This window comes from Heterocephalus glaber, unplaced genomic scaffold (genome assembly GCF_053883595.1).
Source record: "Heterocephalus glaber isolate CG9 unplaced genomic scaffold, H.glaber_assembly_v1.0 deba00000331, whole genome shotgun sequence".
Taxonomy (NCBI): Eukaryota; Metazoa; Chordata; class Mammalia; order Rodentia; family Bathyergidae; genus Heterocephalus; species Heterocephalus glaber.
The window spans coordinates 28,198,032-28,220,327 of NW_028258142.1; the positions used below are offsets into that span (position 1 = coordinate 28,198,032).

The 22,296-nt window shown below is 34.9% G+C and overlaps 1 protein-coding gene and 1 long non-coding RNA gene across 10 annotated transcripts in view; one reads left to right on the forward strand and one right to left on the reverse strand.

The window, feature by feature from the left end:
- LOC110344028 (uncharacterized) overlaps window positions 1-3,783 on the forward strand; it is a 529,159-nt gene extending 525,376 nt beyond the window's left edge. For both annotated transcript variants that reach the window (XR_002386299.2, XR_015443502.1), the window contains exon 8: window positions 2,935-3,783. This is a non-coding gene — a long non-coding RNA (uncharacterized LOC110344028). The remainder of the gene's footprint in view (window positions 1-2,934) is intronic.
- The window catches only part of Dcc (DCC netrin 1 receptor), a 1,202,110-nt gene that overhangs the window by 7,384 nt on the left and 1,172,430 nt on the right, over window positions 1-22,296 (reverse strand). For all 8 annotated transcript variants that reach the window (XM_004855173.3, XM_021236635.2, XM_021236638.2 and 5 more), the window contains one exon: window positions 3,055-3,197. In XM_004855173.3, the coding sequence (XP_004855230.1) occupies window positions 3,055-3,197 (143 nt within the window). The remainder of the gene's footprint in view (window positions 1-3,054; window positions 3,198-22,296) is intronic.

A 22,296-nucleotide genomic window follows, 5' to 3' on the forward strand; every position in this document is an offset into this window, starting at 1 on the left:
AAGAAAGGTATTAAAATAAATTTCACTTATTTTCATATTTGTTAATGTGTCTCCTGAAAATTTAAAATGATACATTTACATATTTTATAGGATATTTATGATCTAGAGTATTTGCCCCATTATTTTATAGGATATTTATGATCTAGAGTATTTGCGCCATTTTATGATCTAGAGTATTTGCCCGTATTCTTTTAATACATGTTCTTTTTAAATATTAAATCTTTTTCTATCACTCTTTAGAGTCAACTTTAAATGTAAAAATGGGCTACTTGATATCATTCCTTATGAGATGAAAAACATAAATTTAGGAGTTTGACCTGATTTGACATTGGTTCACAAATCACAGGATTAAACAAATATTGAACCAAACAGCAACATTCTAACAATAGAATACTAGGTTCTTTTAAATTTGAATCTTTTAAAAAGTGTGTTGAGTATCTAATACTGTTCTGCCAAACATTCTCACATAAACAGGTATTCAACTTCCTTGTTTTCTACAGAAACTATTTTATTGTTTATAGTACTGAAGATGAAGTAAAAAAATACATAATTCATCATTTAAGTGAAATGATGCTTTGTAACAAGCAGATTTTTAAAAATATCATTTTATTGAAGAAAACTGTTTGTTTAATTTTTTTTTTTTTTAGTACTGGGGATCAAACTCAGGTCCTTGTGCTTGCGGGGCAGGCTGTGGCACCCCTGAGCTAAATCCCTGGCCCAAAAAAACTGTTGGTTTTTCAGGGCTCAGAAAGGGCAGATTGTAGGTGACTTATTTATTCTTTGATATTGTTTTGATTTTCTTTATCATATTATTTGAGTACTTTGCATAAATCCTCATTTATGCATTAAGAAAAGATAAGCTAGTTCACAATCTACAGTGGAAAAAGATTCAAATGTAACAATAAAATAGAATTTTAATCTGTTTTTTTCATTTTTTTTCTTCTTCTAGTTCCTTGTTTATTCAAAGTATCCAGTAGGTTAATTCCTTAGCTTTAAGATGTTTTTTCTTAATATCTATTCAGAAATACACTAAAGTTGTCACAATAGCTGCTTTTAGGCAACATCTTTTGGGGAACATTTTTTGATTTTTTTTCTTCATCATTTATTTTCTGAGTTTTCTAATTTAATCACTTGTAGTTTCTTCTCTTACATGATTGTTTCCTTCCTTAAATAATGAAATTTTTTCTTTTTTCTTTTTTTGTGTGTTTTTGGTACCAGGGATTGAACTTGGGACCTTGCACTTGCGAGGCGGAAGCCAGAACCACTGAGCTAAATCCCCAGCCTGAAATTTTTTATTTTCTAAATATGTCCATTCCTTTGTTTTTCCTCTTAAGCTCCTTTCTTCATTTTGTATTTTCTTCTTCTCACTTCTATATTTTCTAGGTCATTTTATGATTTTAAAATTAGTATGTATAACATCTGAAAACTTCTCAGAATGTTACTTTTTAATATTAAAAATAATTATGTAGTATCATTCCCAGGAATGTTAAGATATTTAATCCCATTCAAAGGGATATACATGATGTGATCAAAATATATGGTCAATGTTTTTAAAAATTACAGTGAAAGACACATTGCTATTATTCTCCCTCAAAATATTCCCCTTCACTTCAGATACACATATCCTATTATTCTTTCCTTCCAGAACTGTAAGTCCTCTTTCATTAAATGTATCTTTAGTTGCACTCTTGTGGCTGCCTTGATGTCCTGAATTGATTCACATTTTACCTTTCATGGTCATGTGGCCTTTGGAGAAGAGCCAGAAATCTCATGGTGCCAGATCTAGTGAACAAAGTGATGACAACACACCACGATGTTTTTATCTGACAGAAATTACCATACCAGAAGTGATGTGTGACATGAAATGTTATCATGATTGAGGATAAAATTGTCCATTTCTCAGGCCATTTTCTATGCACATTGTTTCTTAAACACTTTAATAAGCTCTTATAATATTGAGAGTTCACTAATGTTCCTGGGTACAAAATCAGTGCTTAGAGATTCCATCAAGGTTGAAAACCACAATCAACATCACCTTGATTAATGGGCTTTCTTTGCAGAAGAACTGGTTAATTTCGACTGAGAACTCTGAACCTTGGACTCAGGGTCATAATCATACATTCAAGATTTATCTGCTGTGGTGACATTTCTTAAAAAACTAGAATTTGAAGCTGTGTGATTATGCAAATCCAATGAAATTGATGAACACTGTTGCTTTCATCTGACAGTCAAAATGCATGGAACAAATTTTGAGGAGTTACTTTGTGTTCAAAGGTGTTGTTAAAATGCTTTGAATGGAGCCTTAAGAGATGTTCAGATGCTCAGACATTTCACTAATAGTCAGTAGCCTGTTTGACTGAATCATTTCACCTACTCTTTCAACATTCTCTTGGGGTTTTGATGTTGAAGTATGTGCTGATCTCTCCTTGCCTTCAACTCATTCAAAAACATTACAAACTCTCTTGAAACAATTGTAAATCATTTTACGGTTACTGCAGCTTCACCATAAATTACATTTCATGTACATGCACATTTTTGCAGTATGAAACAAAATTTTATGTTAATGCATTGTTCAAGATCCATGACTTAAGGTACACTTTAAAACACACCTTCTGTCAATATAGCTCACAACCAGCTGGTTACATTGAACAATCTGCAACTTGTCAGACGCCTAATGTTTAGAATGCCAATTTCTCATATCAAAGATCCTTGTCTTTCCATTGCATGGAAGTTGGCAACATTCACTGTATTTTTATCTATCTACCTATCTCCCATATTTATGTATACATATATTATATATGTGGATATAAAGTCATGCATTCTGTAGCTATCACTTGTATTTCTAACACTACCTTTAAGTGTCAGTAATATGTTTTACCTAACTAAATCCCTGATATAATTTTTCCTCTAAGTTTTTTTCTCTTCATATTCAAGGGTGGACAAACAACATCTGCGCCCTGGGACTGACGGGGAGTGCTGACTGGTTTAGACCTCACTGCACAGTGGCAGCTCATGTTTCCCTGGATGCAGCAAGAATCTGAAGGAAACCCTTACGTTGGCTGCATCCTCTGTTGGTTTGTGGTTCTCCTCAGACACTTCAGGGGCTGTTGGCACAGACACGGGAAGCAGAGGGGATCTCGCTTTTCCAGCCAGCCCGAGAGAAGCTGTTTTAACATGAGACTTGGGAAGAGTGGGTCCTGAAATAGAAAACAGAGTTATGAAAGTAAAATATGAAACATTCTGAGGTACAATTTTAAGCACATAAGCCAAATCAAGTAGCTTGGCATTGATTTTAGGTTATTATTCTTTCAGTGGTGTGGAGATTCTGACACAACGAATGGCTCATTTTATTTCTACTGAATGGGAGACAGATTGTGATTAGGCCTCTCCAGATGACACTCAACCAGTCGTATATAATTTCAAGTGGGTTTCAAATCATGCTATGAAAGTTTTCTGGGAGCCCTGGACTCATCGTCACATCCTATAAAGTGTCAGGTAAGGCCGTTTGGTGCCGGCCTCAGCTTTGGGGCCAGAAAATCCTGAGCAATACCACTTGAATAAGTCCTAAATTATATAAGAGAACCAAAGATTGGTGAAATTGGAGGGATGCTCACTCTGGTTTACAAGTGAGTATTAGGTGATACAGTAAAACAAAGCCCTTCAGGGCTAATCTAAGAAAATCTTATTTTTAATTCTCTTTTGCAAAAAACAAAAATTATGTAATTCTGTCCTGATCAATACAGTTTCTGTCAATAAAAGACATTTTGATGCTCATAAAAATAATTTGAGGCACTGCTGAGTTTCTGTTTGATGACATTTATGTTACTGTAAACCAGGGCTATATTTTTTCTTTTAGGGTCTGAAATTTGTCTTATAAATCCTGCTTAGCTAAGACCAGTACTACAATTTTGTAGTACTATACTCTATACTCTATAATTTTATACACTGTACAGAGTATCTATACTGTATAACTTTACAAAGCTTTATTAAATTAACTGTGACATCTCACATAAATAAGGATTTTAAAAAAATTTTAGCATTGTAACCAAAAATGCAGCAGACAAGGAATTGGAGCAAGGGGAAAAGTAGGTTCTCTAGGTTTTCTATCAACAATAATGATGTTTTAGTTCTAATGATCCTAATGCCATCATATATTTTGTCCCCCAAAATTGTGTGGAATACACAATGGAAAATGAAATATTAGTTAATGAAATTCAGAGGTGAGTGCATCTACAAGCAGAGAAACGGGTCACTTGTGTTTTGAGAAAGAAAGAATGCAAATAATGTAATTGAATCAGCAATTTGCTAGATGCTAGCCATTGTAAAAGAAAATACTAATATAAAACTTTTTCCAGTGTGATGATCTAACATGTAATTCACTTATATTTGTATCCTTCCACTCCTAAATTTTGAGGACAAAAGTGTACAATTGGAGTGAAAAGGAATTTGGGATTTGCAATAAGTTCAGTCTGCATTCTGATCCTGGGATCTCAACTACATACTACGTGTGTAGTCCCTTGGTTGACTAAACCTGCCTTGGCCTGTTATTTCCCATCTTTAAAATAGGAATGATTTGTGAGGATTAGGTTAAATGAGATTGTATACTTAAAGAGGCTGATACCTAGTGACTTGTTCAAATAGGGCTACTAATTATTAGTATTTCATTACCAAAATAATCTTTTAAAAAATTTTATTTTATTGATACATTTCAGGTATACAATATAGTGACATTCATCATTGGAAATTTGCATCTTTACATAATCTCTCTTGGTTCTTATTTTTCCCCCTTCCCCTGCCCTCCCTTCAACTCCTCCATCCCTCCCTATTTACAAAGACTTTGTTTCCATTTTTTCATTTTCTCATATTAATTCCATTCCCTTCTTTCCTTTTCCCTACCCCTCCCAATTCCCCTTCCCCTTTGCCCCTTTTCTTCCTATTTCACATTATCTATTATACCTTTCCAAAATAATCTTTATGATAATTATTTCCAGTTTACACATGAGGATGCCCAAATGGAGAGCAACTAAGTAACTTTGCCCAAATTCACATATTTAGAAAAGAGCAGATAGGTAAAGGTTATGTATATCTAACTCTACTGAGAAAATGAAGGTTACTAATATATTGATCTAGCTCACCCAGATTAGCTCTTTGAGGAAGCTATATAAATTAACATGAATTTAATTCAAAGATTATAACTTGAGGATTGACGTTATTTCATCATTGTCTCTTATAAGTGACTTGTAATTTAAAAGGAAAAACAAAACTTTTAATATTTTTATTACAATGTTACTCAATTATAGAAACATAAAGCTTGCCACAGTATTGTAGTTCTTATGCTATGCTACAAAATAAAAAGTCAAATGAAAAAGCCCCATAAAATAGCACAATTTTAATCATCAGCATTAATTTAAAATGGCTAAAGAGGTAGGTCAGCTAAAACAAAATGGCCATATGAATTTGATAATGTATGTTGTAATTATTTTTGTCCTTTATGCTTAGTTTTCATTACCAATATTATATAATTGAACAATAAGCAAACATTCAATCATACAAATACTGTAATGTCAGCTGGTCCTCCCCAGATATGAGAAAGAATTTGTGAATTGCCTTTACTGTTATCTTTTTCTCTTCAGCCTTTGTCTGTAAATATGAGGTTCCTGGAGTCATTTTAGTATGAATGAAAATACAAAGGCACGCATAAAACAGAAGTGAGCTATCAAATGATCTTCTGGGTGTCCAAAGTATATAATTTACATTAATATTTTAGATTATTATTTAATGAAGTCACAGAGTTTAGAAAAGAATTCACAAAGTTTAAAAGCTTAAAGTAGTGCTGCAACTTGACTCTATGTATTTAAATCCTGTTTTATGTTGCCTGAATTATGTCTGTTTTCCTTCAGGAAGGCTCTCAAAGGTTCTAGTAAACCTGGATATAGCATTATTAACACAAAAGCTGTCCTACCTAGTACCTTCCTCAAACAACTCTTATCCTGCCCCAAGTTTAACAGAGCAGCTGCATCTTAAAAACTAACTTTTTTTCTATATAGATCTATATGTACATATTTACCCATTTTTGACATTAAACTTACTGACTTTATTTTAGGGATGTAAAAAAATTTTAAACCACTTCTGGAAAATTTAAAATTTAACTTTTAACCAGAGATGCACAATGTGTCTAATACCTACTGAAAATCAGTTCACTCCATCTTAGGTATTAATAAATAAAAGTAAACACTTCTACAAGAAAAAGTAAATGGCATAGCTTATTATGGAAAAAAGTCAAGAAGAGCCAGTGCCTATTTTGTTTCTTGAAGCATATGAGAATAAATATTCCTTTACAATTTACTACATTGCTTTATATAATTCCTTAATATTTATTTTATTATAATTTTTGGAAGTTTTGCCTGCAAAGAAACTGAATTCCTAGGAAGTCATTTTCACTACAGAAGTATATTCTTAAGTTATTTCTGCTTAGGAATCTAAATATTTGCATGGATATGCACTGTATTATACTGCATTAGCCACATTTGTATCATTTACAATAGCATAGGTATGACTTCAGAGTACCTTAATTAAAAGCCATCAGGAGGAAGATTATTGTAATAATTGATTTTCTGTAGTGATCACACAAAGGTCACACATTCAGAAAGTACTAAGTGTTGAACAATGTACAAGACACTGTGAATTTTACAATCAGAACTGAAGATATTGTTTTGGTTCCAAGACCAAACAGAATATGTGAAGCTCAAGTGGCTGTCTTTTCTCAAGTAATGTTTATAGAATCGCAGACATTGAGAATGCCAGAACTCAAGGACTCCAGACCACGTCTAGTAACCTTGCCCTTTATTTTGTTGAAGAGAAGAGTCAGGGCCCTGAAGACCAAGAAACCAACATAGAATTAATATCAATAAAATTCCAGTAGAGACAAAGAGTTTGAGTCAAATCAGCAAGATTTAACTGATGCATTCTATGGCCTTGAGTATTTTTGCTTTCCTTTTCCTAAAAAGGAAGTTAAAGGACTATAAGCAAAATTTCCTACGAGATATTTATTAATAGCCAATTAGACAACTTTGGTCTCAGAACTGCCCTTTAATAAAGAAGAAAACATATTTTAAAAAAAATTTCCATGAATATATTCTGCTGTGGGAAGCTGAAACCATTCTCCTGGGAGTACATTACCTCTGATGCTGTTCTATATTTGTATAGTATTTGTAGATTCAGCATTTTCTACTCTGAACCTCAGATGTTTTAAGCCCAGACACTGGCAAAGCCTGGGTCCATCCTAGCTGATCAATCTGTGCTTTTTCTTTTACTTCTTTACTTTTAGCTCATCATGTATAATAGAGTTCCATTTTGATTATTTTAGTCTGCATTCTTGTTCTTTCATAGAGCTGAGTCATGACTTTAATCCTTCCCCTTGTATCAGATACAGCAATATTTATGATCTATATGCAATGAATTCTAAGGAAGGAATGAGTGCTCAAATAAATATTCCAAATATTGAAAGACTCCTAGCGTAGGATTTGGGAGACATAGTTTAACATACTTTTTTTTTTTTTTTTACTTCGTTAGCTTTCTCTTACTATAACAAATATCTAAATTAAATCAACTTAGAATAAAAGGTTTATTTTGGCTAATAGATTCAGAGATTTCAGTTCATGGTTACTTGGTTCTGTTGCCTTTGGGCCTGTGGGCAGGCAGTACATCATGGGGCAAGGATATGGCAGAAGACTTTTCTCACCTCATGTTGGCTAAGAAGCAAAAAGAGAGAAAGGAAGGAGACAAGGATCTAAATCCCCTTCAAGGGCATGCCCTCAAGTGACATAACTTTCTCTGACCAACCCCTACCTATTAAACATTTTTATCACTTTGCATCAGTGCCACAGGCTGGCACACACACCTTCTGAAACATGTGCCTTTTGGGGACATTTATCCAAACCAAGGTCAAGAGTACTGACCTTGGCCCAAAGCCCAATTTGATTTCTATTTAATTCTATGGGTTTAAATGTTCCATGGTTAGTTGAAAAATTTAAATTTAAAAATGCTTTACTAAAGCCACTGCAGAATTCTCTGTACTTGGGATGCTCACAGTACAAGCACTTCAGGCAACCCTTTGATGGAACACTGGATGTTGATGTGCTAAATAAATGAGGTTGCTTAGATGTACAACTAATTAAGTATGCACTGCTTTGGTTTTAATGCCATCTCCTCAGCAGGACCCACGAAGGGTGAAAATATAAATCCTGCTAGAGTTCTAAAAGGGGACAGAGGTATATTTCATCGACAGATGAGCAAGCTCAGCAGGAATTTACTGTTTTAAACTTTATTTTCACAGTACAGTTATTAAACATTTCATTTGTTTATTAAGTAATCTATGAGTGTCAGGTGCTGACTCCTGCTAGCATCTACCTGCAGAAGTTTCCCCCAAGTAAAATGCTTTCTTAGTAAGAGACTATGGATGAGCTTGCAGCAGGAAGACAGTGAGCAGACTCATTTGCTTCAGATCTGAAGCCACTGTACAACATGGTTTGATTTTCAGTATTAACTTTTATATCCTTGCCTATGTTTTCCTACTTCTATTTCATTTTCTAGTCCTTTCCCTTTAAGAATGAAATTAAAATGGATGGTTATTTATAAGGCTGTGTTCACATCTCCACTTAGTCTCTCACCCATTCTGTGATGCCAAAAGGAATGGCCACTCACAGTCTATTTTCCATATGAACACATTATTCTCATCCGTGTTCATTAGTAACTGGTACACAGGTTATTGAAGGGATATGGAGATGTCCTATAGTCATTTACACTTCTCACATGCAAGGAGAACTTGAAGCTATGGGAGGAAGGAAATATGTATGAGAAACTTTGTGTAAAATTCTTTACATTTTTATACCCACAAACTATTGAACAAAAAGAGAGTAGCCACATTTACCTAGATACAACAGCCAAAGGCTTTCCCCATAGTTGATTGAATTTCAGACGTGTAAATTTTGCCATCACTTTTAAGGCATTTCAGTCCACAATATGGATTGCATTTTTAGGGTAATAAAACATATCCAAATGCCACTTTCCAGAAGAAAAGTTTTGTTCTTTTGTTCTAACTTTCCTATTCTTCTTAGAGATTTGAAAAGCAGCAGCACATCTATCCACTGGGGACATGCTGACAAGGCACCTCATCTCTCTATCCTTTCCCACTCTTCCCAGTGTAAATGGGGGCTACTCTGATTGGGCTACCTCTGAGAAAAGTGGGAAGTAAGTCACATGTGCTATTATTGTTCACCACTCAATTTCTTCTGTCTGCATGTACTCGACACAGAAAACATCAGAGGTTGTTCTGGCCTCGAACCTGGTGAAGGTCACATTTATTAAGCTAAAAACTCAAGGCCTCCAGCATGGGAGGCAAAGTACTACTATGCATTCTAGGTCACAGCTGGTGGGCTCAATAGTCATGTGCTCAGGAGGGAGGGAGAGGCCTCCTATTGTCCCTGAGGGTTATGACTGCGTGGGATCGTTGGTTTTTATTTGGTCATTAGCATCTTTTCTCTAGTATTTCCATGAACTAAAACCCGGAGAGAGAGAAAGAGTGAAATTTAGGTGCCCTCTCTTCCTTTAGTAGGCACATAAACTTTCCTACATTGTCTTATAAATTCTTTAAAATAAATCCTGTTAAAGCATATCTTCTCTCTTTTTTTCCTATTGTCTATCTTTTCTTTTGTACTTAATTTATATATTAGGCTTCTCATTTAAGAGCAACCATACAATATTCATTTCTGTGTGTCTGATTTCCTTCACTTAATATTATGTTCTTAAGGTGTATCATTTTCCTTCAAATGACTCAAGTTTATCCTTCTTTATGGTTGACTAGTACTCTATTGCATATAAATACATTTCTTTATCCTTTCATCTGTTGATGGAGAGACATATAGCTTGCTTCCTAGATTTCGCTATTATGAATTGTATTGCTATAAACATGGTAGGCCTACATCACTGTGATTATGGTGTCTGTAACTCTTTTGGGAAGATATCTAGAAGAAGAATATCTGGATCAAATTGAATTTCCAGTTTTATTTTTTTTTTAGAAATATCTAGGCTGATTTCTATAGGGCTTTTACCAGTTTACACTCCATCAACAATGAAGTAAGGTGCCATTTCCCCCATAGCCTCTCTACCATTCGTTGTTGGTTGATTTCTTGATTAGAGTAAAATGGAATCTCAGTGTTGTTTTAATTTGCATTTCTCTAATGGCCAGTGACGTTGAGTATTTTTCATGTATTTATTGGTCATTTGTATTTCTTCATCTAAGAACTGCCTATTCATTTCAGTTACCCATGTTTTTGACTGAGTCTTTAAATTGAGGTGCAGTCTACTTTTTTGAGTTACTTATATATTCTAGATATTTGTACTTTTCCTGAGGAGCATCTTGCAAATTTTTTCCCCATTTTGTAGGTTGTCTCTTCATTTTAGTGGTGGTTTCCTTTGCTGTGTAGAACCTTTTTAATTTCATGTGATCCTATTTGTTGATTCATAGTAGTATTTCTTGTGTAACTGGGGTTCTTTTCAGAAAATGTTTGCCTACACTTATGTCTTCAAGAGTTTTATCTATTTTGTCTTTCAGAAGATTGTTTTAATATTTAGATCTTTGATACATTTGATTTTAGTTTAGTGCATGGTGGAAGATATGGGTCTAGGTTCAATCTTTGGCATATGGATAGCCAGTTTTCCCAATGCCACTTGTTAAAGAGACTATCTTTCCTCCAGTGAAAGGATTTGGCCCCTTTGTCAAACATAAGGTAGTTAAGTCTGCATGGAGTTGTTTCTGTATCCTCTATTCTGTTCCATTAATCTACAAGTCAATATTTTGCTAATACCATGCTGTTATTTTAATCATTGTAGCTTTGTACTATAACTTGACGTCCAATATTGTGATGCCCCCTGCCTTGCCCTTGTTGCCTAGAATTGCTTTTGCTATTCTAGGTCTTTTCTGTTTACATATGAATTTTAAGATTGCTTTCTTTAGTTCTGTGATGAATGCTATTAGTACAGTATTTTGATTAGGATTGTATTAAATCTGTACAACAGTTTTGGAAGTATAGCCATTTTGACTGTATTGGTTCTGCCAATCCAGAAAAAGGGTTTATCTTTCTGTTGTTAAAGCATATCTTATGCTCCTATTTTGATGATAGCACAATCAGAGCTCAAAAAGATTAAAGGATCTGCTCAAGGCCACTCAGATAGTAAGTGGATCTTGAATCAAGGACTTGTAATATTAAGTTACACAGTCTTTCATTAAGTAAAATATTTTTAAATTAACAAAATAGGCACTGATGGAGAGGAGAGGAAGGTGGTCAAGTTGATCTTTATGCTAGGGAAGGAAGGAGGGAGTGAGACAGAGAGAAGGCAGCAGGTGCAGTGTGGGACGGTGGCAGTGGGTGATGGAAGAGAGAAAGAAGAGAGAGTACGTCAACAGATTTCTGTCTTTTGGGGGTTGGGGCAGTGCTAGGGATCAAACCCGTGGTTCTACCACTGAACTACACCCTTAGCCTCTCTCTTCCTTTTTTTGATTCCAGCCAGCCTTGCTCTCATTTAAGTGGTGAACCAGTGTAAGTACTATTAACATTCCAGGACTGCAGATATGAAAACCTCTGAAGACTTGACAAAGAATAGCAGACAGTACATGGTTTGAGAGCAGGATGTAGTTTGAGAACTGTAGAGTAAAATTTTTCTTCCAATATCTTTCCTCTTTTTGTACACTTACTCTCTTTCAGGATATACCCCTTCCCACACAAGCCTGTTTCTCACATCTTTCTTTCCACTCACACCCAATATGAGAAACCACAAACCATCACTGTCTCCTAATTGAAAAATGATCCAGAATGTACTCAATGACAAATTGTTAATTTATCACCTTTCTTTTCTTGAGTTACTTACAGTTTTAAAGACAAATAATGGAAAGGTGATATTAAGAAAAAAGAGGTTTCCTGACACAGTATATCCACCTGGAGGGGGGAGGCTTTTGCTTCCTAAGTCATCTTTCAAATTTGTTGCTAATATATTTTTCCAGCTTCTTGTCTCTAAGTTACAAGGCATCCCTCTACTGACTGAACAAGTAAACTATCTAATAAGTAATTTTATTCTCCCCCCTATGGTAGTGCCAAGATTTACTAGACTCAATTAAAAGACATACACTTGCAACAAGAAGCAACAAATTTGAGTTTATTATTTATAGTTATTGTGATTTGGATATTTTATATTTCTGATAGGAAAACTGTCAGTTTCATTCTTCATAAAAAATAAGAATTAGGGCCAGGAATGTAGCTCAGTGGTGTTGCACCTGCCTAGCAAGCACAACGTCCTGAGTTCAATTCTTGGTTCCAAAAAAGAAAAAAGAAAAAGAAAAACAGGAATAAAAAACTTACCTTTACTATGTCATTTTTGCTGAAATCTTAGTGATAAAACTTCAGAGCAATCATGTTCTCTATTCACAAGGTGACAAATGACATTGCAAAAGAGTCCATAATAAAAATATTTTTAAAATGCAGAAAGAATGTAGAAACCCATACTTTAATCTCCCATAGCTTAAATCTGTACTATGTAGAATGTCATCATAACCCCAAGTCAGCCATATTAGAATGCAGTAGATTATATTTATGGTAAACATTTTATATAAAGTCTAAGATAATTTTCACTTTTCAAAAATCAAATTATTTTGTAGATATTGAAAATATTTTCCTATCTAAATGTAAGTGGATTGGTACAAAGATATCTATTTTTTGTGTAAAACTATGCAAGACCAGACATCTTAATGTCCTGAAAGAAATTAGTGGATTCAGTCTTCAACAGAAGTCACAAAAGCACGCACACATGCACGCACAGATATCACAGTTTTGGCCAGAGGCATACTTTTCATATTATATTGTGGTGTTAGTACATTGCTAATTCAGCTCAACTGCTTCCAACTTTTGTATGTTCATTATTTAGAATGACCCATGCAGTGTATAAATAATATTTTCAAGACAGAACACTTTAAATATTCAGACTTTCTTAGTCAGTGAGGTACAGTTATATAGTTTACAAATACTTCTAACTGTGAGAATCATCACCATGCTCACCCCAAAGCACACGTATACCTTTTAGGAAAGCAATTTACACAAGCCTTGCCTTTTCTCTACTGACCATCTTCCTTCCTGTAATTTCTGCTGTACATCTAGGAGTGGTCTACACTTGCACATTACTTATGTAGATACCGACAGATCTCAAACCCAGATGGCTATAGCCTTTGCTAAATGATGGACATTTTAGATACAAAATTAACAAATATTATCACGGTTTTCCAAGCTAATGAGATTCTGATTTGTAAACTTCTCTGTGGGGTTTGATTATAGTAGCTGTCCTGAGTTCTATGATTAAAAACATTATTTCTGAAATCAGATTACTTTTATAACTGATTTTGTAAAATTATCAGAGTTAGTATTTTTTCTCCTTATAATGATACAACTAAATCAGTATATAGTTCAAGGGCACTGGCATCTTTATATGCTTGGTGAAGTGTTCAGAGCTGAGGTACTGATGTCTGAGATTTACACTGAAAAAAATCAACAAGCAATATGCATGGACAGATGAATAGATACATGAACTCTAATATATGAAAAAGTCATTGAAATCTAGGTGGTGGGTATTTGGGAGTTTACATATTTTTCTGATATTTGATATCTTTATAATGAAACTCTGGAAGAAGAAAAAATGAAAGCAATTTTGGATGAAGGAACTATATAGTATATGATACTGCTAACTGCCTCTTACTTGAAATGCTCCTGTGTTTTGGTTCTTGAAATTATTCTCTTACATTTAGGACCTCTTTGTTACTGTCTCATCAAGTATAGATTTACACTAAATCAGTTTTGAAACTTTGCTTATTTTCTTCGGGTTCTTTCTCTGCAAGGTGTCATGTAATTCTGTGTTGAAACTTTACTTCTACAAGTTCAGTTGAGATTTTGAATGAGTAACACTTTACCTCGTTCACTACATATTTCCACTTGGGTGGCCCACTTCCCCTTCATGTTTAGCATTTTCCCTCTCTTTCTTTTTCTTTTCTATTTTTTTCAAAGAGTAACCTCTCATTTCACTCTTTTTTTTTTTTTTTTTTTGGTACTGGGGATCGAACTTGGGTCCTTGTGTTTGCGAGGCAGGCGGCGAAACCACTGAGCTAAATCCCTGGCCCTCACTTCACTCTTTACTTGCTTATAACCATATTCCCAAAGACTTTCTTCATGTATAGTCACCTGCTCCTTCTTTTGAAAGTCAAGTCTTGCAACTATCTGTTTTGTTTTATTCTCACTGCCCTTAACTTTCAACAGAAATTTCATATCTCAATCTCAGTTTCCTCTTTGATCCTCCTTAATAACAGCTCTGTTTTTGCTCACCATACTCTCTCTATCCAGCTGTTATTTCATAATTACCCTATGGATTGCCCTTTCCAGCAAGATGCTTTACCTACAAACCAAAAAAACAAAAAAAAATGTCTGTAGTTTCTCACCTCTGGGCCTTACTTATCTGTTATTCATATGTCTTTGTGAGTTTCCAACAATCTGTAAAAAGGAGTCAATTCTTAAGTCATAGAGAACTAGGCTTCTATGCTGTTCCTGTCCTTTAGTAACTGACTTTGCAGATACTATTTAACTCTTAAGTACACTGGGATCATCCTGTATAGAATGGCATGCCCTACTCTATAGAGACATTGTGTGGAATTTAAGACATAATATGTGGACAGTGGCATTCTTCCCAGTCTTTATTGCTAATAAAGAATTGGGCATCAATAAACATTTATGAATTACATGATTTATATTTTCTTCTTTGCTACCAGGAATGTAATTTCCTCAGAGCTGCCCAACCTCTGAAGATACTAGTTAACTGACATTTCATCTGTCTTTATTTGCAAGGAAGCTAAATGTCAATGAAAAATTTTGACTAATCCTTGTTATACTGGGCCAAAGAGAGGATCTCTTCAAGCCCGCATATGGAAAATTATTTATGAGAAAAATACATTCTTGTGCAATGTTTCATAAACTGTTCAATATTCAACATATTCTGCTGCATGGGGATTCTGAATATTTCATATCTATAAAATGATTGGAGCTAGTTCTGAAAAATTGGCTGTTGGCTATCTTGTGGTGGGTTTAGAAATAAGCTCACATTATCTTTAGATTTTTGACATCTATATAGATATTTGTTTCAGTCTTCCAATAAGAAATTTAAGTTTTTTAGTTGGATTTGTTGGGCCAAAGCAAGAAAAAATGTGATCAATATATATTTGGAAAGAAAACCAAAAGAAGTGACAAAATAGAAACTAAGGCAAATGAAAATAATGTATTTCTGAAAACAGAAATAAAGTTTTGAGGTTTTTTTTTTTGGTTTTTTTCTGCAAATGCAGAAGCTGGAGTATTGTATCATAGGTTATTAAAACAAATTCCAGAGAAAGAGCATTAGAAAATCCCTGGAAAAATACTTGTAATATAAATATTTACATGTTAAGAGAGACCCAAATATATCTTGAATATTTATTAGTTATGAGGTTATTATTTACATAATCATTGACCCTTTGTTTTTTTCCTGTAGTTCCTCAGGAAAGTAGTCTTTGATTTAGGTGATTCCAAGGCTCAAATCTTTATCCTGACATTAAATATAATGTGACATTGGATGTATTTGTTACATCTTTACTGATCCAAAGCTTCCTCATGAATAAATTGTGAGAAATAATATTTCCCTCTTTACATTTTTATGAAGAATAAATGATATAGTAGACCTATGGTCATGCTTGATAGTGGTAATTACAGGAAAGTTTGCAAATCTCATTGACATGGTTAGAATGCATTCACTCTTTCTTGAATATTAGGTGGGGCCTGACATATATCAGGCTTTGTTGTCATGTTGAAGAATGTTGAAAATTTGCATTTATCATGATTTTATATGTTATTTTGGGAAGATAAGTCATATAAGGGTGAAATATTTCTTTAGGATCATATTACATATAGAACAAAAATAGCAATAAAATCTGGGCTTTGAGACAAGAAAATCTTGGAGAAGCCCTGCTGGCATAGCATCTGGGAGACAGTAACTGCCCTGGAGTTGGGGAGGAGAGAGTAGTAGGGATGCTTCCTGAGCGGTTGGAATGGCCTGGATGGCCAGGGAGCTACAAGTCAGCTTTCGGAATTGATACTCTGTGCCATCCAAATCCACTGAGCCCTGGAACTCCAGGAGACCTCTTTGCAGAAAATTCTCAGACAGTAAATGGAGGAAGGCAAGGCCGGGAATGTAGCTCAGTGGCGCTGTGCCTTCCTGGCGAGGACAAGGTCCTGAGTTTGATCTTGGGTATGAGGGGTGAGGAAGGGAGAATGGAGGAAAGCAGGAGTGAAAGAGATGTAAGAATTAGGATGTGTTATGTACATGTAATAACTCCCCATGATGTATGTACTCATTACATACTGCAAACATGTACTAATGACTGCCCTGTCCTCTTGTACTTATGATGGAAGACAGCATTTATGAGTTACATCTCGTTTCAACAGCCAATAACTTATTAAAATGTACTTTTAAACCTCTTTCCACATGATCCCACTGCTTTTTATATAAGGTGTTGAAAACGTCAATGGGCCTAATTTGCAAGGTGATATGGTCCAAAATATATCTAATCAAAGCTCCTGGATTTTACTAGCATTTCACTAAGTGTAATTCATGTTTACAAGCCTGGATTCCTTCATATAATGCAACAAACCCTTTCTAGAGTGCATTTTATTTTCCTCACATATAATTCTGAAAAATGAAAGTGTAAAGAGATTAAATTATTTACTCAACAGTAAACCAGTCAATCAGCAGGGGCACTGAGTTATAGTGGAGTTGTATTATAGACTTCCAGTAAGTGCTTTGCCTTTGCTCCTGCCAGAGAAGAGGCCTAGAAGCCAAGATCAAACTTCCTTACTCTTTAGGTGGTCCCACTGTCCTGCTTCTAACCCTTTGTGGAGGCAGGTGTCAGCTTGGACTTGTGAACGCAAAGTAGCCTGTTTCTATTAAGTGAGGTACCACTCCAGATTAGTCGAAGGGAAAACAAACACACTGCTAAAATTTTAAATGTAACAATGGCTGGAACTAAAGGTTAAACTGGCAATCTTTGACTTTAAAAGCATACTAGGTTAGCATATTATTATTGTTAGAAAAATGCGGTCTCTATTTGAAAATTGTGACTCAGGTGACATTAGGTATAGAAAAATGTATACAATTTACTGAGTACAAGAATGGGAAATGTGCAAAGATATTTAGAAAAGGAAACTGGAAAAAAATTTTAAAAGAGCAGTCATTGCAATCTCATTATTCCTGTCAGTGTGCTTGTGCAATTATGTTGTAACATGCCTCTCATTTTCAAATCAGTTGCACTTACTTTTCATTGTTATTCACAGAAAAAAGAATCCCTTTTGCTACGAAAGATAAAAGCATTCTTCTCTGAGTGACTTGGTATTCTGGTGAATATAGATTCCGACAATAAGAATATCAATCCTCCCACAAGCCCAAGATGAAAATCTGTGCTGTAAAACACACAATATGATTAACATGGTATATTTATTTTTCTTTAAGTCTTTGCCAGTAAGGTAAAAGTTATAAACTTTCAGAAATATGGGCTGTCCATATTTTTTGATCATCTTTTAAAGATATTATAGGTCATATCCTTAGAAATAGTTTGCTGATGGTTAAGCTCTCAGTTTTGTATTACAGTAATGCTTTGGTTGTTTCAATATGTTAGATTTTGTCCTAACCCATCAACACATAATTTTAAGTGAAAACTTTTTGTTTTATTTTTGTTTGTTTTTTGTTTTTTTCTTAAATTCTTTTATTGGTACATTTTAGGTATACAATACGTTTACATTTATCATTGGGTGCTTGTATCTGTGCATGATGTATCTTGGTTCTTATTTTTTCCCCATTACCTGTGTGCCCTTCACCCCTCCACCCTTCCCTATTTACATAGACTTCATTTCCATTTTTTTTCTTTTCTCATAATTTTTCCTTTCCCTTCTTTCCTTTCCCCATCTCCTCCCACCACCCCTACCCCTTTGGACCTTTTCCTATTTCAAAGTATCAATTATTAGTTATTAAACCTTTTAATCCTTATTCACACTTTCAGTTTCTCACACTAGGGAAACTATTCGGTATTTACACATGTGTCCTATTTATTTCACTTAAGAGTATGGCCTTGATATCCATCTATTTAGCTATAAATGACTCTAGTTTCTCATTCTTTATGGCTGAGTAGTACTCCATTTCATTGAAAAAAAAAAACCCACATCTTCTTTATCCAGTTTCCAGTTGATGGGCACTTGGGCTGTTTCCAAGCTTTAGCTATTACAAACTGTGCCACTATAAACATAGGTGCACATATATCTCAGTGGTATGATTCTTTTAAGTCTTTTGGGAAAATACCCAGCAGGGGAATAGCTGGGTCAAATGGGACTTGCAGTCCTAGTTCTTTGAGGTATCTCCACACTGATTTCCATAGTGGTTGCACTAGTCTGCACTCCCACCAACAATGGAGAAGGGTTCCTTTCTCTCCACACCCCTGCCAGCATTTGTTATTGGTTGATTTCTTGATAGCAGCCACTCTTTCTGGGGTGGGGTGGAATCTCAGTGTTGTTTTCATCTGCATCTCTCAAATGACCAGTGATGTTGAACATTTTTTCATATATTTCTTTGCTGCTTTTACTTCTTTGTCTGAGAAATGCCTGTTCTTTTCAGATGCCCATTTTTGAATTGGGTCATTGAATTTGGGGGGTCTGATTTTTTAAAGTTCTTTATATATTCTAGATAGTAGCCCTTTGTCTGAGTTACAGCTGCTAAAATTTTTTTCCACATTGTAGGTTGTCTGTTAACTCTGTTGGTGGTTTCTCTTGCAGTCCAGGAGCTTTTTAATAAGATGAAATCCCAGTTGTTGATTCTTTCTGCTAGTTCCCATGCTATTGAGGTTTTGTTCATAAAGTCTTTTCCTATGCCAATATCTTCAAGAGTTCACCTAACTTATCTTCCAGCAAGTTTAGTGTTTCTCTCTTAATATTTAGATCTTTAATCCACTTCGATCTTAGTTTAGTGCATGGTGATAGATATGGGTCTAGTTTTAATCTCTGGCAGATTGAGATCCAGGTTTTCCAACACTGTTTATTAAATAGGCTATCTTTCCTCCAATGAGGGTGGTTGGCTCCTTTGTCAAAGATGAGGTGGCTGTGTCTGAAGTTGTTTCTGGATCTAAGTAAAGACTTTGTTTCAACATTTCCCCATTATGGTTTATGTCGAGGTGTCCCCTCAAAGCTTCATATGTTCATAGGAGGAGCTTGTGCAAAGTGAATGAAAAATGGGGGTGATATCTAGAGTGAACCGGTCCACTAGTGAGTTTATAGCTAAATGTGATGTTGAGAGGTGAAGCCTACAAGGGTCTATCTTCCTCCTGCTCTCAATCTCTGTTTCCCACCACCCTCACACCCCTCTGCCATGCCTTCCTGGATCAGAGGCAGCCAACTATGGACTGAAACCTCTACAAACTCTGAGCCAGAATACATTTGTCCTTCTTTAGCTCATGGGTGTTGGGTATGTGGTCTCAGCAATGGGAAAGTAACTGAAGCACTGTTTCCTCCCAAAGAAAGCACTAGAATCAGATACCAATTGATAAGCCATAAAGAATTCTGCCAACTACTTAGAATGCTGGGAATGCACACCATGATGTACAGCATTTTTATTTAAGCTAAAACTTTTTCTATACTCATACTCTTTCACAACACAAACAAAATGTATACAGTGCAGTGGGAATACCCATACTTATTTCTGCGATAGTGAAGATTATAGAATTTCAACTGTACCATTTTTTAAAGAAGATATTTTGATATCATATATGAGAAAAGTAGGATTCCAAGAAGAAAAATCAACTTCTTAGTTGTTACATCACAGAGACTGGTCTTCAAGACCACTCCCCTCCACTGATCTGCATTGTCTCTTTTACAAACACAAAGGATGCTACTGAGTCTCTATTGTAGAGTATGGTTGTCACTAAATGTCTATTTGTCATGAAAGTAAACTACTGAATAGAATTTCCAAGGGCTATGGTTTTAGAATGTTTTTTACAGTCTATGAAATTTAATTCAGCTTTAGCATAAACTGCAATTTATAGTTCGGATTATGTGGCATTGTGTGATCAGTTGGTTATGAAGTTGGAAGTCATTTCATCTCACCTGCCTTTATCGGTCCTACTTAGCTAATTGAGCTCATAACTCAAATTGCTCAACTTCACCTTCAATTACCATTAGAACTTCAATTGATGAACTGCATTCAAATTCTGGCTCTCATGTTTATTATCTTATTCTGGCAAATTCGATGAGCATTTGAATATCCATTGATATAAAGGGTTTGATGAATTTCCTGAGAATAAGGACATATGATCTTGGAAAATTTATAAGATATTTTACCCTTGCATCAGTTAAAGTTATTATAGTAACTTCTTGGGTAGACATAAATTTACTTATATATGCTCTTTACGAATTATAAATGATGATAAAATATAAAGTATTAATCTTACTAATATCATCTAAGCTGATATTTAAAAAGCTACCTTGATTTCCAAGATAGTTTACAAATAATAATTCTATGTGGCAGCAGTTAACCATGTGATCTATCAAGTTCACCAGTAACGTGTAGGGACTATTTGCTGCTTTGAAAAACTACTACTGTTCATTCTTCCTTTATTATTCTTTATAATACTCTTTTTTTTTTTTTTTGGTACCGGGGATTGAACTTGGGTCCTTGCGCCTGTGCAGCAGATGCCGAAACCACTGAGCTAAATCCCCGGCCCATTCCTTTACTATTCTTTGTCACTCACGAGGCCACTCACTCTTCTGTAAAATCTAAGAATATCTTTCTTGTATGCTTTAAAATTATGTCATTATTAAGTCACTAAGTTATGAAAATATGTTTTTCATTTTTATCTTACCTAGATGTCCAATTAATGTTTTAACCCTAGAGTTAGTTGTATTAAGCAAATAGTTAACTTCAATCTTATCTAAGATCTAATAATTAATGAAATATTTTCTCTTTTTTAATGAGGCAAGACTTTGATTAAAAGGGTTCAGATTTTGACTCAATTTTGGTCATTCATTTCTTCTCCCTCCACAGTAGCTTTTTGCAATTTTGAAAAATACTGGCCATTGATATTTTTTTCTCTCATATTCTCTAACCACGATGTGAGTAGTATTCCCATGTGCCTTCTTTTTATTTTCCCTGTTGTATTCCAAAGCCCTGGCTATCAATAGCATTGAAAGCCACAGATGTCAGTTCCTGACTTCCTGCCTTACTATAAAGGGATAACCAGAGGCTTGGACAGGTGAGTTGAAGACAGATGATAACTATTCCAGAGTTATCTAGCTAGTTTATACTCTTGCTATAAGTTCATTATTCCATCTAATGCCAACATAATAATGCCAACATAAAGGAATAAAACCATGACTCAAAAACTAATCTCAGTGACTCAACCTACCTGCTATAATTTTTCCTTGGAGATATTTATTATCAATCCAGAAGAACCCTGGTAATGGGGAGAGCTAACTGCTACTTAATTTTAAAAAATCCTGTTTCTCTCCAATGCTATATTTTTCTGAACTTCTAAAATCTCTGTGTTAGCTCAGTTGTTGACCTTGGGCAAGCTGCTTAGCCTTTTAAACCTCACCTTTGTTGTCTATAGATCAGGCATTAGTAACTAGGATTACTCATGAAGTCTCCTCAATAAATCATTTTCCTTTCCTTGAGACAGTGCTCAGGCTCTTTCCCATTTTTGTACTAGAATACCTATACTAGTGGAAATTAGTATTTCCTCTAATAAGCACCAAGTAGGTTGTGGAGCCACAAATGTTACTGATAGCTAAGGCAAATCTGTCTTAATTACATTTTACTAAAGGATACTTTAGGATGACCAGAACATATCAAATAGAATTTCTATGTGAAAACATTAGTTACAAGCGAAGGCAAGAACATTCCAAGGAGACACCTACAAAAGACATGGATGAGCTTCCACATAAGATAAAATTCATATAATAGATTGTAGTATAATTTTCCACTCTAGAACTAACTGGCAGTGTTGGTGCCAATAATTTATTTGCTCTGACTGGCCTTAAAAATGACTGTCTTGTGTTTCCTGCTAAAGGATGTCTGATCTCCCATGCCTGTGACTGATTTTCAGCAGAATGGGACAATTATGTGGTGTCTCTGGTGAACACCTCCAAC